This window comes from Tauraco erythrolophus, chromosome 5, assembly GCF_009769465.1.
Source record: "Tauraco erythrolophus isolate bTauEry1 chromosome 5, bTauEry1.pri, whole genome shotgun sequence".
NCBI classification, from domain to species: Eukaryota; Metazoa; Chordata; class Aves; order Musophagiformes; family Musophagidae; genus Tauraco; species Tauraco erythrolophus.
The window spans coordinates 53,074,634-53,090,747 of NC_141469.1; the positions used below are offsets into that span (position 1 = coordinate 53,074,634).

A 16,114-nucleotide genomic window follows, 5' to 3' on the forward strand; every position below is an offset into this window, starting at 1 on the left:
AAAGCTACAATTGCCCTAAATGTTAGACTGCAAAGTAAGAAAAAAAATCAGTCTAGGGTTGCAGAAGTCTGACATTTTCCTCTGATGTTCAGTATTTCCTGTGTGCTCCCACCTTCTGTCTCCAGCAGCATTGCAAGCTCAGTGAACATCTGTAAACCATTACACAGCTGAAATGACATCACCATCCAGCAGTTTACATAATTCAGAGGTACAGCTCCCTAGTTTTTTGGAATCAGCAGACACTTATCAGCCAAATGCTATTTCTGGTTAAAATTCCCTTACTTTTAATGACACTGATTACATTCCTTTTTTGAGAATAAAAAGAAGAAGAAATATAGTATGTTTTATTTTTAAGGAAGTACAAATATAATGCATGCTTGATTTATGGCATGAAGTGAGGGCAGGGGATTATACTACTTGCAGATAAATCATGACATATATCTGGCAAAGAGCTGGTTATGTGTAGAACCAGCCATATACTGTCAGGATTATTAGCCGAGGTGCAGCCTGTGTGAATAGAGCTACACAGTACACAGAAAAAAACCCTGAACTATTAACCCCAGCCACCTCTGTGCAGACAAAGCCTCAGCTCCCTAATATCAAGTTCCTAGAATAGGTGAAATACGGGGCTGTGCTGGGTTTATGTGGTGGGGGTTTTGGTAGCAGGGGAGAGGCTGCAGAGATGACCTCTGTAAGGAGCTGCGAGAAGTGTCCCGGGCTTCAAAACTGCTCAGACCCGTCTCTGGGCAGGTCGGATCCCTCTCCCCTCTGGCCAGGGCCGGGCCAGTCAGCACCTCTGTGAATGCCCCATTTAAGAAGGGGACAAAGGAGCCCAAACTGGGCTGGACCTGCAGTGATGAGAGGGGGAAGAGGATGAGCTGTGCCCTGGCCTGCCAGGCGGGCAGCTGCTCCCATTCCACTGGAGATGGCCACAGCAGCACGGCTCAGAGAGCTCCGAAGTGCCCCACTCCTGGCGTGCCTGCTGGGTGGAGTTCGTCCTGCCGGGACTGCTGAGGTTTGTCCGGCTGGTTGGGACCAGTGCGGCTGGAGCAGAGAGAGGATTGAGATCTGAGAGAAACAGCTATGCAGACACCAGGTCAGAGAAGATGGAGCAGGAGGAGGTGTGCCGGAGCTGAGACTCCCCTGCAGCCCATGGTAAGACAGCAGCGGTCCCTCTGCCGCCTGTGGAGATTAATGGTGGAGCAGACACCCACCTGCAGCTCTTGGAGAACCCTACCATGTACCTAAAAGAGTCTATAGAGAACCGTCTCCATTGGAAGGACGTCCCACACTGCTGGAGACTGATTCTGAAGCAGAGATGCGTCTGCAGCCCATGGGAAGGCACCCCACACAAGAGCAGATGGCTGCACCCTATGAAGCTTCAACTCTGTGGGAGAAGCCCACGCTGGAGCAATGTGATGGGTAAGACTTGCATCCTGTGGGAAGGACTCACATTGGAGAAATTCATGGACTGTTTCCTATGAGAAGGGGCCCCATGTTGAAACACAGGAAGAGTGTAAGGAGTCCTCCCCCTTTAAGCAAGGAGCAGAAGAAACAAAGTGTGACAACCTGACCTGAAACCCCCTTTGCCATCCCCCTGTGCAGCTGAGGGGAGGAGGTAGAGCTGGGAAGGAGGGAGGGGTGGGGGGAAGGTGTTTTTAAGATCTGGCTTGATTTCTTGTTATTCTCTCTGAATTAACTGATAACGAATTAAATTTATTTGTCCCCAAGCCGAGTCTGTTTTGCCCAGGGCCATGGTTGGTGGGTGATCCCTCCCCGTTCTTATCTCGACCCGCAGGCTTTTTGTTACATTTTTCTCCTTTCCACCTCGCTGAGGCAGAGGAGTGAGCGAAAGGTACATGGCAGCTTAGATGCCAGCTGGGCTAAACCACTATGGGGGCAGAGGCATCTCAGGGATTCTGCTCCTGAACTGCAAAGAAATGGCACCCCTTTGGTTCATTAATTCCAGTTAAGTTTCTAGTCTGCCAAACTGAAGCTGGCAATTAGGTGCCTCTACACCAAGTAGGCAAGTGTGCCGTCTTCCGAAAATGGTTAGAAATTAGAGACAAAGATGCGCTCTAGGTAGGACCACGCGTTTGTGTCTGATATCTCCTGCCAGTGAGTCCTGTGCAATGTGAAGCACTGGGAAAGCAGCAGAGCTGTGGAAATACCTCTGTAGAAGTCAGCTTGGGTACAGCTGCTCTTAGAAGCTCCTGCTTAGCAGAGTCATACTACTGCAGTGTAGAACTGTGCTCCATGCCCCATTACCTATGTTTTTGCATCACATTCAAACGCTTTGTTACTGTAAAATCAATATGAGACTAAACACAATGCCCAAATGTCCTAAAACCCAAATCTTTTCATCTTCTGATTCATAATACTCAAAGGCTCAAAAATTCCTAGAAAACCAGTGTACATAAATAGTATATATCACGTTTGATACAAGCTGTCCTTTTGAAGGGCTGTTTTGCAGCATGGAACAAGTACCATCTCTGATTATCACGCAGGCTTACTTATCCAGATTGCCCCAACTCCTTTTATTGCTGTAAGAAATTAGCTAAAATGCCAGCACTCATTGGCCAGATATGAAGAACAGATGTTAACATTGTATTTCAGCTTTCCTGTCCATCAGTGCTAAAGGAGATACTGCAAGAACTTTGATATCCAGGGCGAAAAAGTTTTAACTATGAAAACCATAATTATGTTATATTCTTTAAAAATCACATATTTTATAATCTTAAGCTGACTAAACCTACTGAGATTTAAATACAGCTTTTCTCACCTACAGACCACTCTATATTGCAATAATGAATCCTGGGTTTAATGGGAAAACCCCCTCATTATTTAAAGGAAAATATCACTAAAAAAACCCAAATGACCTGAATGTTAGCCTAGAGATCTTGGGGCAGTATTTCTCAGGTTTCTTAAATTGAAAAACAGCTGCAGCACATGTGGGTAAAATTAACAGGAAGCCTGTATGAGAACACCTTGGGTCAGCCATTTCATGTTCTTCACAGTTACATGTGTAAACATTTTTCAGGGAAAAAAACCTCATCAATCATGTTTGTGAGCTGTCTAGTCTCCCTTCAGACTACTCTCAGCAAGAGATTCTTGCATTTAAATAAATGAAATAATAAAAGAATTTTAATAATTAAAGTGCACATTTCTGTCCAAAATCTTAACTTGAATGACAGAGAATTTCATAACCATATCTCTGCCAAAAATTTCATGAACCCTCCCACTAGTAGAAAAACAAGACCTGTAGCTCATATTTTCAGTTCTAACTATTTAATGTCAAATGACACATACACATATGCTCTGAGACTGGTGTGATCCTGACTCTGTGCTGACTTGGAATTCACAGTAAGTGACAATTAGAGAGCCAGACATGTTCTGAATCTTGTTGATCTCCCTTTATTTCATCTGGGAGTTCTGAAGGTCTCATTTATGAAATGATGCCAAAAGGAAGTAGTGGATGCCAATATTACTGCCTTCAAAATGTACATACACACAAACAAAAATAAAAGACAAATTCAAATTCAGCTGTGAGGACTGAAAAAAAAAAAAAAAAAGATTAAGTAAAACCAGATTCTACTTAGAATAATAAGAAAGATTAACCAAACTGGCTTACAGGTATATGCCTCCGTTTGTATGTTGGAGTGCTGGATGGGGAAGAGCCTGCACTGAGAGCATTTTCAATATCCTGATCGAGCTGGTCCAGTTTCATAATTAACAGCACCATTGAATCCAGTCGTGATCGACCCCGATCTTCTGTTATTTCCTAAAGACCAGAACATACAATTGCTAAATCTGAAACAGCATTACTTGGGAAAAACAAGCTTATTTAGGAAAGCCCTGTTTCTTAATTTGGCATGAAAATACATTGAATAATAAGGAGAAAAATATATTTCTTTTGAAAAATACTGTTTTGCATAATCAATTAACAGAGCATTGATTTGCTGCTGGGAAAACATTTCATATTAATGTTTAATATACATCTATTAAAGCAATTACATTTAAAAAAACACACAACTGTTTGGTACAAATGCATCGTCGCAATTTCCTTTATACACATACTTTCTAAAGAGCTACTGATTCTAAACACTCCTCCAAATAGTCACCGCATGTTAATTAATTTGATTGTACATCTAAAAATGATGAAAGTTAACGCATCATTGAAATGAGAGAGAAGGAATTTCAAAGAAGCCATTTTCCAGCTGAGGATAACTGCAACTACTTTTCCTTGTGGAACTCATCAGCATAACCATGTTTTGTCAATTCTTGGCAGAGATTTCTGTCTTGGTTGGAAATTCTTGATATACATGACTTATGTTAACATTATAGTAAACACAGCATCATGGATCCTCTGACTGGAAAGAGAGAAGGGTGAAGGATATTGACAGCACAACCTTAAACACATAGTATATATGTGTTAGCCTATTTCTCTATACTCTGTAGCAAATGAAGACAGAGAAGATCCTCAAAAGACCAACTCAAAACAAGGTCTTCAGTTAGATGGACTAAATAATGCTCTCAAGGAGTTCCTCTCTTTCCCCTTTATATAAATAGAGTTAACAAAAGTTAGCCAACTATCCTGTCTCATAATTCAGGAATATGAAAACCCCCACTGGTTCCTGTATGGATTTCCACAATAGGAAGTTAGACAATAGGAATTTTCATTAACTGACTTAAAATAATATTTTATAAATCCTTCTCAAGAAACAGAATCAAAGATGTTATAATGACTTCATTGTGTCCAAGCAACAGGTAATACAAATGCCCAAATCAGCCTTTTTTGATGGTCATTAAACTGTTTTTCAGGCTACACAGCAAATTCTCTAGTCAGTTAGGATTCTATTTGCAGGTTTTTTAATAGACTGCTTCAAAGACATTGCAAAACATGAATTAAATGATTCCTGCTAGAATTAAAGGAACTGTATAAATAAATTAGTCATATAAAACATAGTCTACATGATATTTATGAAGACAGAGGTGACCGAAGGTTAGTTAATTAAATCTTAGAAAAGCAGAAATACAAATCTGTCAGTCTGTAGCAGAGTTATGAACAACATTCATAGAAAAGGCCAAACCCAGGAAAACTGTGTATTTCATTTTTTATTACAATGTGATATTTTGGATTGGTTTGCTGAAAAAGTTGATGAATTTGCAGGACCTCCTGATGAACCTGAACTGGGTTTAGAACGACCCTGAGAGAATATTATCTCAGAACAACATAGCAATCAGTGAAACGGGTTAAGTTTCACTTTCTTTCAAAACTGAAAACATGGTGCCTCAAATGATTCATTGAAACTCCACGCATCTTCATTTTAACTGACGTTAAATTGATGTCTGAAGTTTGCAAACGTCAGAACAGTGATTTCATCTAAGCTACATTGTCACAGAAAGCCCACTGGAGCAAATAAGGGTCTGCTAACAGAGGAGACATGATCTCCTTTGTGGCATGGGGCTACATTTGCCATGGCGGGTGAGATTGTAGCCAGTTTGCCCATGCAGAGGGGGCCAATGCTGCTACCAAAACTAACCTCCTATACAGTCCCCTAACTGTATATTTATTTCTATTAGTTTTGCTTGGAAATATAGCACTGGAAAGGCTAATCAACCCAATATTTTCACTTGACTTAAAACCCAAAAGTTAATTGCCACACCACAACAAAATGAATGGTGGTGACTGGGTAGGTTGTTTTAGTTTGTTTGTTTTGGTTTTTTATTTCAGACTAGAGAGATTAACAGGTGTTTTACATGAAGACAAAAAAAAAAAAAAGGAATTTTCTTAAAGCAAATTGTTTGACTTATCCTGCCAAAAAAGTATAAAGTATAAACTTGCTCTGCATGTAGCAGATTCAGAATGGTGGAGAAGAATCTACTGAAATGAAGAGGTGGCAAAATATTGCTCAAAGTGATATTCAGTTCTGACACAATGGGCTGGCTGGCTTTGCAGGGAAACACTTTTTTTCAGAAAACAATAATATTATCAGTATGGAATTTAGCTCTCTGTTCAGAAGTCATAGCAATGTGGTTCTGACTGCTGTTGACAACAACCTTGTCATAAGAAGTTTTAGCATTTTAATTTTGGTTTCTGTTTTTACAATTTTAGGAACTACAACAATAATACAAAAGCTTTCTGTTTGGCCAGGATACTATTAAATTGTGTACCTGAAAACCTAAGTATTATACCAAAAATTTAACAAGTACAAATAAAAAAGGCTGATCTTGAGTGGAAATTCAATACAACACATTAAATAAATATTATCGTGAGATTAATTTATGTTTAGACGGTTTTAGCCTTGATATTATCTAATAAATTTCCAAGAGCTTTATAGCCTATTTATCTTTTTGGTATCTCCCTTCTGCCATTTTACTACTGAAGTGTGATATGATCTAAAGCCAGCAAGATATTAGCAATCCGTTTGTTTTCTTTTGAAAACACAATATCTCCTTTGCATCCAGTCTCTCAGATTTTTTCCCACTGATAGCTAATTACCTTCCAAATTAGTACAATAATATAAATTACATTTATAGAATGATACAAAAATCCCACCTTTACCATTATGAAGTCAAAACTCCGGCATTAGAAGGTGCCTGGTCAAAGACTTCCCTTACAACCTTAGTTTCTGTCTTTAGATATTTGCGTAGAGCAATTCAGGAATGTATCACAAGCTTATACAGTAGGTCAAACTTGAGATGTTATTTGTCTGGAGACTTTATTTTTAACATGTCTCCACACAAAGAGGAAATACTTTAGGTCATGAACCGGAAAAAAACAATATTTCTTTTAATTTGTATCCTCACTGGTGTGATAAAGGAGCTAGTTAAATTTGAATATATTCATATGTTTAGAACAGAAAGCATTGTTGCTGTTCCCAGAATGAAAAATGGTTGAATTACTCCTGAATTAAGTATTAAAACCCCAAAGTTAAGATCATACTAAAAGAAATCTAAATGTTTTTACAAGGAAAGCTGTTCACAGGCCCTGTTGCTATCATCAGCACACAACACTAATAAAATGAAAACACTTTGGACGACCGTTACAGGTGAGACTCAGTCACATTTTTAGACACTTTTGTCGTCGTGGAGCTTATATTTTTATGGACAAGAATAACACTATTTTTATCCCTCTGTGTACTCCACATCTTCAAGTGTTTGTTTTTCTCCTTACTATCATGCTGCTTTGTGCTTGCGTTTACAAACTGAAGTTCTTTATGATCATGATGTCCCTATAGCACTCTACATGGACAACACCTGGCGATTTCTGAATACAATGTTCTTTGTGCATAATGTCATATTTTTGATTTTGAATGTTTGAAGGATAAACAACAAACACTGTACTAAGGCAGCATTAGTCAGAGTATTTCTAAAAAGAATCTCTCCCTCCTTTTTTTTTTGAAGGTTGCAACCTTTATACACATATTATCAGAACTTACGAGGGTTTTAACCTACACTGAAATAAAAGAAACCAGTCAAGGAGTACAACGCTAGCTAGATTTGGATTTAATGCATCTTTTCAGTCTTATCAGGACAGGGCAAAGCAGTCAAAGCAGATGCCCTTCTCTTCCTCTCTCTTAAACCCTTTATTTCACACTGTGTTTTTCACCTTCTCCTGTAGTCACTGTTTTACTTCACACACACACACACACACACACTTTCCTTCCTATTATAGCTCTTGTTCCCACACACTTCTTTCAGCTGTGTAGAGCTGAAGCAAAGGATAACTTTTGAAAAGAAGTATATACTTTTAAGAGTAAAACCTGTTTCCATTTTCACAGCAAAATTTTTGTACAGAAGTAGTTATCACACAAAACTAACTTTGTGCTCTCTCTCAGTACCCTCAGGGGGATTAAATCCCTCTCACCTTCCCTGTAAGGGCTCCCTTTCAAAGCATCTGGTTTCCAGAACAGAGCAGACAACCCCTGTTAGTAACACTGGGGTCCCCTATGGTTAAGAAGGGGAGAAGATGTCCTGCTCCAAGTAGCCCCATTGGGACCATCAGGGCACCACCAGCCTCACTGCTCTGTTACACTCTTGTGTCAAGATGCTCATAATTTCTTTGAAAAAGAGACCTTAGTTTTACAATATGCAAGCCTATCGTACAACTGGCAAAGCAAGCTTGATTACCCACAAAAGAATGGCATCTTTTATGGAAAGAGTTGGCCGAGTTTCATTTGGTATTCTTGATCTGCAGCCATCTGGACTGACTTAAGATCTTGTATTAATACTATGTATTTCAGATGGCATTAAATTACTCATTCCTGTCTTTCCTTGCTAAAAAAAATACCCTTTTGAAAAACAGAAAGTTATTAAATCGCTGACTTTATACTGCGAAGGCTTTCATCTCAACTGAAAACGAACACCAAGAATAATGCAAAGTATGCTATTTTGGAATTATCTGCTGATTTTTACTAACAGGTGTATAAATCAGATGTGTAATTTTTATCCTTCTACAATGCAGTGTACAGTTCACAAACCTTGAAAAATACCTAAGAATTTTATGTTTTTCTAAATGTTACACTCTACATTACCATATTGGAGTTCTATTCCTCATTATGTTGGAGAGATTGCAAGTGGAGAACATCAAAACACAATGAAAAACTAAAGCACCCCATTCTTTTTTGACATGACACAAGGCCTAGACACCAGCAAAAATCACAGTAAGATTACTATTAAAATTCATGTTTTGAACTAATATTTAGAATAGACTGAAAATGGAACAAATACCATACACTGGTGTACATATGCACTGGTAAGTAGACATGCTCAGGCATGCAGATATCTCTACACATTTACACATGTTTTTGGAAAAGTAACTTTTTTTCTAATTCTTCTTACAAAAATTTTAGATAGCTGACTCAATTTTTTCAAATATAAAATATTCCATAGCACTAGTTTACATGAACATTTTAGTTCCTGTTAAACTCAAAAATAAGTTAAGTTTGCAAAAGTCAAGACTTCAGAGGCACTTGATTGCTATATATTGTAGTAATTATGATTTTCACTACTGTATTCTTAAAAGAAATGTAACAAATAAAATAACATCAAAAAGCAAAGCTCTGAAGAACATAATCTCTTAAGAAAATCCATGATTTCATACTTGCAGACAAAAATACATGTCTTTCTATGGAGCACAGTGCTTGCAAGGATACTGCTGCACTCTGGAGAAAAGAGGAAAATGTGTTTGAAAATGACAGAGAGTATAAAATCCAAATATACTCAAGCTTGGAAATTCCAGAAGCTGAAAGATTTCAGGACTAGAAGTGAGGTGAAGCTTCTCCATTTCCCTAACTTTTCATAAGATCTTTCAAACTCATATGCTATTCATAGGTAAAGTCTCCTGAATTTAACCTGATTTCCAACGCAGAAACTTGCCATCTTTCACGTTCAAAGCTAATTTAATCCAAACAAAAGCATTCCTCTTTAGCAACTTCCTTTCTGCAGCTGTTTTTGCCTAAATACACAGTCAACCTGTAGGCTGTACTCTATTTTAGTTCATGCAGTCTTGATTGTAGTTTTCCATGTTCCATGTAGGCCAAGTAAACTATGAGATAGAAATGTTATTTTTAATAATTAAATTTAGCAATTCACTATTGAACTGGCAAATATGGAAATGGAAGTGTGAAATGAAAGTGAACTGAAATGAATATATATTGAAATGGAAGTGTTCAAGGCCAAGTTGGATGAGGCTTTGGGCAACCTGGTGTAGTGGAGGATTTCCCTGCCCATGTCAGGGGGGTTGGAACTAGATGATCTTTGAGGTCCCTTCCAACCCTAACCATTCTATGATTCTATTATTCTATGATTCTAATGCAGTACTGACAGTTTGAGTTTATGTTTTCTATTAATATCTGCCCATGGTTATACGACATTAGCCTCGCCACCCTTAATGTAAAGAATTTCTTTCTTATATCTAATCTAAATCTGCCCTCTTTCAGTTTAAATCCATTGCCCCTTGTCCTATCACTACACACCCTTGTAAAAAGTCCCTCTCCAGCTTTCCTGTAGGCCCTCTTTAAGTACTGGAAAGCTGCTATAAGATCACCCCAGAGCTTTCTCTTCTCCAGGCTGAACAGCCCCAACTCTCTCAGCCTGTCTTCACAGCAGAGGTGTTCCAGCACACGGATCATCTTCGTGGCCCTCCTCTGGACTCGTTGCAGTAGCTCCATGTCCTTCTTATGTTGGGGACTCCAGAGCTGAACACAACATTCCAGGTGGGGTCTCACGAGAGCTGAGTAGAGGGGCAGAATCACTTCCCTCTACCTGCTGGCCACGCTCCTTTTGATACAGCCCAGGATACAGTTGGCTTTCTGGGCTTCCAGCACACATTGCCGGCTCATGTTGAGCTTCTCATCCACCAGCACTCCCAAGTCCTTTTCCTCAGGGCTGCTCTCAATCCATTCTCTGCCCAGCCTGTACTTGTGCATGGGATTGCCATGACCCACGTGCAGGACCTTGCACTTGGCCTTGTTGAACTTCATGAGGTTCTCACAGGCCCAGCTCTCTAGCCTGTCAAGGTCCCTCTGGATGGCATCCCTTCCCTCCAGTGTGTCCACAACACCACACAGCTTGGTGTCATCTGCAAACTTGCTGAAGGTGCACTCGATCCCACTGTCCATGTCTCCAACAAAGATGTTAAATAGCACTGGTCCCCATACTGACCCCTGAGGAACACCACTCGTCACTGGCCTGCACATGGACATTGAACCATTGACCACAACTCTTTGAGAGCGACCATACAGCCAATTCCTTATCCACCGAGTGGTCCATCCATCAAAACCACGTCTTTCCAGTTTAGAGATAAGGATGTCATGTGGGACAGTATCAAATGCTTTGGATAAGTCCAGGTAGATAATGTCAGTTGCTCTTCCCCTATCCATCAATGCTGTAACCTCATCATAGAAGGCCACCAAATTAGTCACGCAGGATTTGCCTTTAGTGAAGCCATGTTGGCTGTCACCAATCACCTCCCTGTTTTCTATGTGCCTTAACATTGTCACCAGGAGGATCTGCTCCATGATCTTGCCAGGCACAGAGGTGAGACTGACTGGCCTGTAGTTCCCTGGGTCTTCTTTTTTCCCCTTTTTAAAGATGGGGGCTATGTTTCCCCTTTTCCAGTCATTGGGAACTTCACCAGATTGCCACGACTTCTGAAATATGATGGATAGTGGCTTAGCATTAACATCGTATAAATTCTCCTGCAATACTAGTGAGAATAATAATTGGTGGCACTAGTTCAGGTAACGAAGAGAAGCAAAGCCAAACCTAAAATTAACAGCTCTAAATGGTATATCTCATCTAATGTAGAAGATAAAATGGATGAAATCCAGCTCTCTATCTTTGGAGTTACGCTTTTTTACAGTAGCTGGTCTGGTGACACCTAACTCCCAGTAATCATTCTTGATTTAGGATCATATCAGGATTATGACTATGAAAATTTGCCAAAATCCAATTCTATAGAGGCTCAGAGCACAACATGAACATAATCTGTCTTCATAGGATAGAAAAAAAATATAGTCAAAACATAAAAACATTAGTCACACTCTTTCCAGCATGAACAATACTGGAAGTATTTTACCTTTACTGGGCTCCATTTTTGTTTACAAGAGAAAAGACTTCTGCTTTGTGGAGAATATGATGACAGTAATCTGAGCACTAATTATTAGACTGGAAAAATACTGTGCTTAAATAGAATGTGAGTGAAAGTTGACTGATGCTGCATTTTTTTATTATTGCAAAACTACCTCAAATACAGTAGTTTTGTGCAAAATCAACAAGAAAATACTTCAGTGAGCTTATTGCTTTCCTAATATGCTATAAATCAGAATGAAAAAAGGAAAAATAGTGACTCTATTTTGATCATCAGAAATGAAATCAGCATTAGCAACCTTATGAAATTAGCTTGGATGCGTGTCTGTGGTTGGCATGTGTTTTATAAATATACAAATAAGTAAATCTATTTCTGTACTTACATTTTATGTGCCTACTTTATAGACTGGTGGAAAGGGAACTGTTTTGGTTTGATTTGTTTTAGTTTTGCAGTTAAATCAGAGGGAGGGTTTGCCCTTCAGAAGATCTGTTCTGGTCTTTGTGATTTTGTTTAAGCCTAATTTTCAGGCTTTTTGATTTATCAAACTAAATATTCAAAATAAATCAAGAGAGAAGAACGGATGCCAATGATCACTCACAAGGGTTCTCATATCTATTGAAATCAAATGAATTAAGAATAATTTCTGAGAGACTGTGAAAAGTCTAAACTCCAAATTGTATCATCTGAAAAGAACAGTCTGTGAGAAAATGTAAGTAAATTGACCACGAATCATTGAATCTCTTTGAATTTATCTATTATTATCCTTTGGATTTTGTAATGTTTAAAAATATTATATCACAATTTTATTATCTGTATAATACAGTTTAGAATGCAAATACTTTCTGAGGGCTTCAGTTTCCATAATATTAGAAATTAATTTGTCCAAGCAATAAAACCGATCATTTGGAAATCAATATTTGAACAGTGACGAGGTTTTTAACTCCAACTGTTCACATTCATCCAATGTGGAAGTGCTTGAGAATGAGAGTTACAGGATATCTGATGCAGCACAAACACTTAAGACACCCCATTCTTAAAAGAAAAATCAGACTTGGGGAAATATAACTGAATATATGACAGGCACAAACGATTTCACGTATTTGGCCCATTAGTATACTTCATAACATACTTGCGATTTGTTCCTCCTTAAGACATGAGACACTCACTTCTGGAAACCCAAAGGTGAGAATAATTATAAGCCAGCAATGCAACCTCATAGCAAAAAAAGACCAACAGTATTTGGGCTGCAGTAGCATCACAAGGAGGGGATCCTTCCTCTCTATTCAGCCCTGCTGAGACGTATCTGGGTTCAGTGTGGTATCCAGTCCTGGACTCCCCAGTACGAGACAGACATGGACACACTGAAGCAAGCCCAGTGAAGATGATTAAGGGTTTGGAACATCTTTCATATGAGGAGAGGCTGAGAAAGATAGAGCTGTTCAGCCAGGAGAAGAGAAGGCTCAGGAGAGTGATGAGTGAGTAAGAAAATCGAGCCAGGCACTTCTCAATGGTATCCACAGACAGGAAAAGAGGCAGTGGGAACAAACTAAGATAGAAGAATTTCCAATTTCTTCACCCTTTGTCAGTCTTATGGTCTGAAAGAGACAAAGAATAGGTATATAGACAGAACAAAATAAGCCTTAGCACAGATTAATGCATAGGATAGGACCTTGGAGGTCTCTAGACCAACCTTCTGCTCAAGTAGGGCCAGCTGTGAGATCAGACCAAGCTTGATTCAGTCAAGTTATGGAACCCCCAAGGATAGAGAATGTACAACCTCTCTGGGCAACCTGCTCTCATCCTTGACTGTCTTGATGGGAAAAAAGATTTTATCTGAAAAGATCATCTAATGCATTTCAAACATGGAAGTAAGGAATTGTTTACAAAAGGAAAGCAAACCAGATACTTTCCATTTTACAGTGCCCTGAAGACAGTGCAAAGAGAATGGGAGCAGAGGAATTAATATGAAACCCACTTTGTCCTCCAGTTTAACAATGAAAATGTAGAAACCAGGTAATGGCTACTATGAAATCTATTAGTGACACTCTACCTTGCAATATCTGAGGATATTGCAATAGTAGTACTGAGCAACATCCTGAAATTAATGGGACTCTTCCCACAATTGTAATGGATTTTAAATCAGGTCTGAGACAGACATGAGAATCAAAACCCACAAACCATTGTACACTCTAGCTTCTCCCAGATGAGAAGTAGAAGTGCTTGTCTTAAATGTTCATCATGCTACCCTAGTAAATGAAGAGTTTTAAGAATAGAGGTTGCGCTGTCAATCTTTGTAGATAAGGTATCTGTTCATTAATATGATTATTATGTCAATAAATGAAAAAAAAAGCCTACTAAAAACACCACAACACAACCCCCTTGCTAATAACACCTTAACCGATTTGCCTGTTACGTGTGTGCGTGTGTGTGTGTGTATGTGAGAGAGAGAGCCCCCACTGAGTGTTTCAAGGCCAGTTAACTCGTTGCAGAAGATTGCCTACGTTTGCTTTTCTTTGCAAGCAAAATGTTTGTGCAAAGTTAGAAAGTATTATGGAAGAAATGTGCTGTTATACAAAAATTATAACAAATCCTTATATGAGGGGAACATGTTTAGCTGGTTATTTAACCTTGCAAATTTTAGGGTTTTTTTTTTTGGTAAAAATATAAATATGTAACTCCTTCTGCCTTTTACTTTAGTTTTAAATAACACTTTTGAGTCCTGTTGGTTTATTGACATTTCTGTGTATTTACAAGTCGCATACACACAAACACAAGCATGCATGCGCTCTGATTTGTGCAGAGAAGAGACTTTGTACATTGGTGATAAATTTAAATTTGACATTTTCTAAATGCAGAAGTAAATATGACAAGTTCACCTGTAGATACTGATTAAAAAAATGGATTGGGTTGGCTCATTACCAAGAGTTGCCTGAGAATTTTTATATGTTGAATGACAAAATGTAGGAACATTTTGTAATAGCCTGCAACTCACTCAAATCAGCCCAGTGCTTACAGCTTTTGATAATCTGGTGATTTATTTGGATATCTAGTTAGAGAGTGAAGAATCTGCATTTATCATTCTGGTTTTGGTAACATCGCTCAAGTTCGCAGTTTACATGAGATTCACTAGGCTTGTTTGCCAAACACAAACAGTTTCCAATCCCTGTCATGTCTGGAGGAGGCCATTAGAAGAGAGGGAATTTAGGATAGCTGAGATGGGGTGTGTTCAGCAAAGAGTATTTTCTTCCCCTGTAGCCTGAAGCATGACTAAATTACGAAGACCTCTGTAAAGGTCTTCGTAAACAAGAACATGTGAACACATGTAAACAACAAAGAAAATATGGATTTTTAGAGTTGATAGTGGAAAGAACCAAGTGAGGGATTCAAGGTGGAGAGAAGAACTCAAGTTCTTTTACGGAAAGCTATATGATATAGACAGATATATACCAACCATACTGAATCTTGGGGAGTTCAAGCAGCCCCAGCCCTGTGTCTGAAAGGACACCCAGGATCAAGGCACAAAATTTGTGAAACTAGGGGCATAAGACCTACTTTAAGTCAGTGTCCAGTTAACCTGCTCTACCGCCGAATGGACCAGTACTTCTTTTGTGCAGTAAGGAAAGTGTCACAGCATCACATGAGAATCAAAACACATAAGCCACTCTCCAGCTTCATCCAGGTGAGAAATAGAAATGACTATCTTAGATGATTAAAATGCTAACCTATTAAATTAAAAGTTAAATTAAGAATTCAGGTTGAAAGATGTGAAGTGACATGATGTGAGGTGCTCTACATATGATATGACAAGATCCAATTACAGCGCTATTGTGAAGATGGCTAAGGTAGAAGACATAATTTGGGTTGTTTATTTTTCTTCCTTTTCTTTGTTCTGCTATTCAGCAGCACTAATGCTCAGCACTGCAGCTCAGGTAACAAAGTTTGTAGAAAAATGAAGGAACAAATAAGTACTACTAGAGCGAAAAGGGTGTTAAAAAGGTAAGGCAAGGGCTAGCAGAGAGGGAAATATTAATACCAATCCAAACAGGACATTCTGTGGTACAGAAAACATCAAAAATGCAAAAGTGGAGTTATTATCTGCTAGTGTAGAAGAGCAAACTTCACAGAAATTTGGCAATATACAAAACTTTTCTGTACTGTTAATATTTTGTACCTGCATAGATCACTCTTCTATGCAAAGCTATTTGGAAATCCCTTTTAAGTATTTTGGTGTTACTTCTGGTTCATTTCATCAGACAAAAAATGCACTAGTTGAAGACTTTTAAAGTCATGCAAGTGACCTGAGATAATTGTTTAAAGATTTTCTTAGGCTTACTGTTGTGGCAGACGCAGCAACAGATGATGAAGGCTATTGCAAACTTCTAGAAGTTATAGCACAGTCATGATTTTCTTGAGCAGACACTTCATGACAAATAGCGGAGAGAAGCTGAGAATTTAAACTCTTCTGTAATAAGACTGAATTTGTTTAGAAACAGTGAACTTCAAGATAGCACTGTTTCT

General features: G+C 38.7%; 1 protein-coding gene across 2 annotated transcripts in view; it reads right to left on the reverse strand.

Moving 5' to 3' along the window:
• DLC1 (DLC1 Rho GTPase activating protein) overlaps positions 1–16,114 on the reverse strand; it is a 224,739-nt gene that overhangs the window by 175,640 nt on the left and 32,985 nt on the right. For both annotated transcript variants that reach the window (XM_086612525.1, XM_086612524.1), the window contains one exon: positions 3,632–3,781. In XM_086612525.1, coding sequence (XP_086468651.1) covers positions 3,632–3,781 — 150 coding nt within the window. The remainder of the gene's footprint in view (positions 1–3,631; positions 3,782–16,114) is intronic.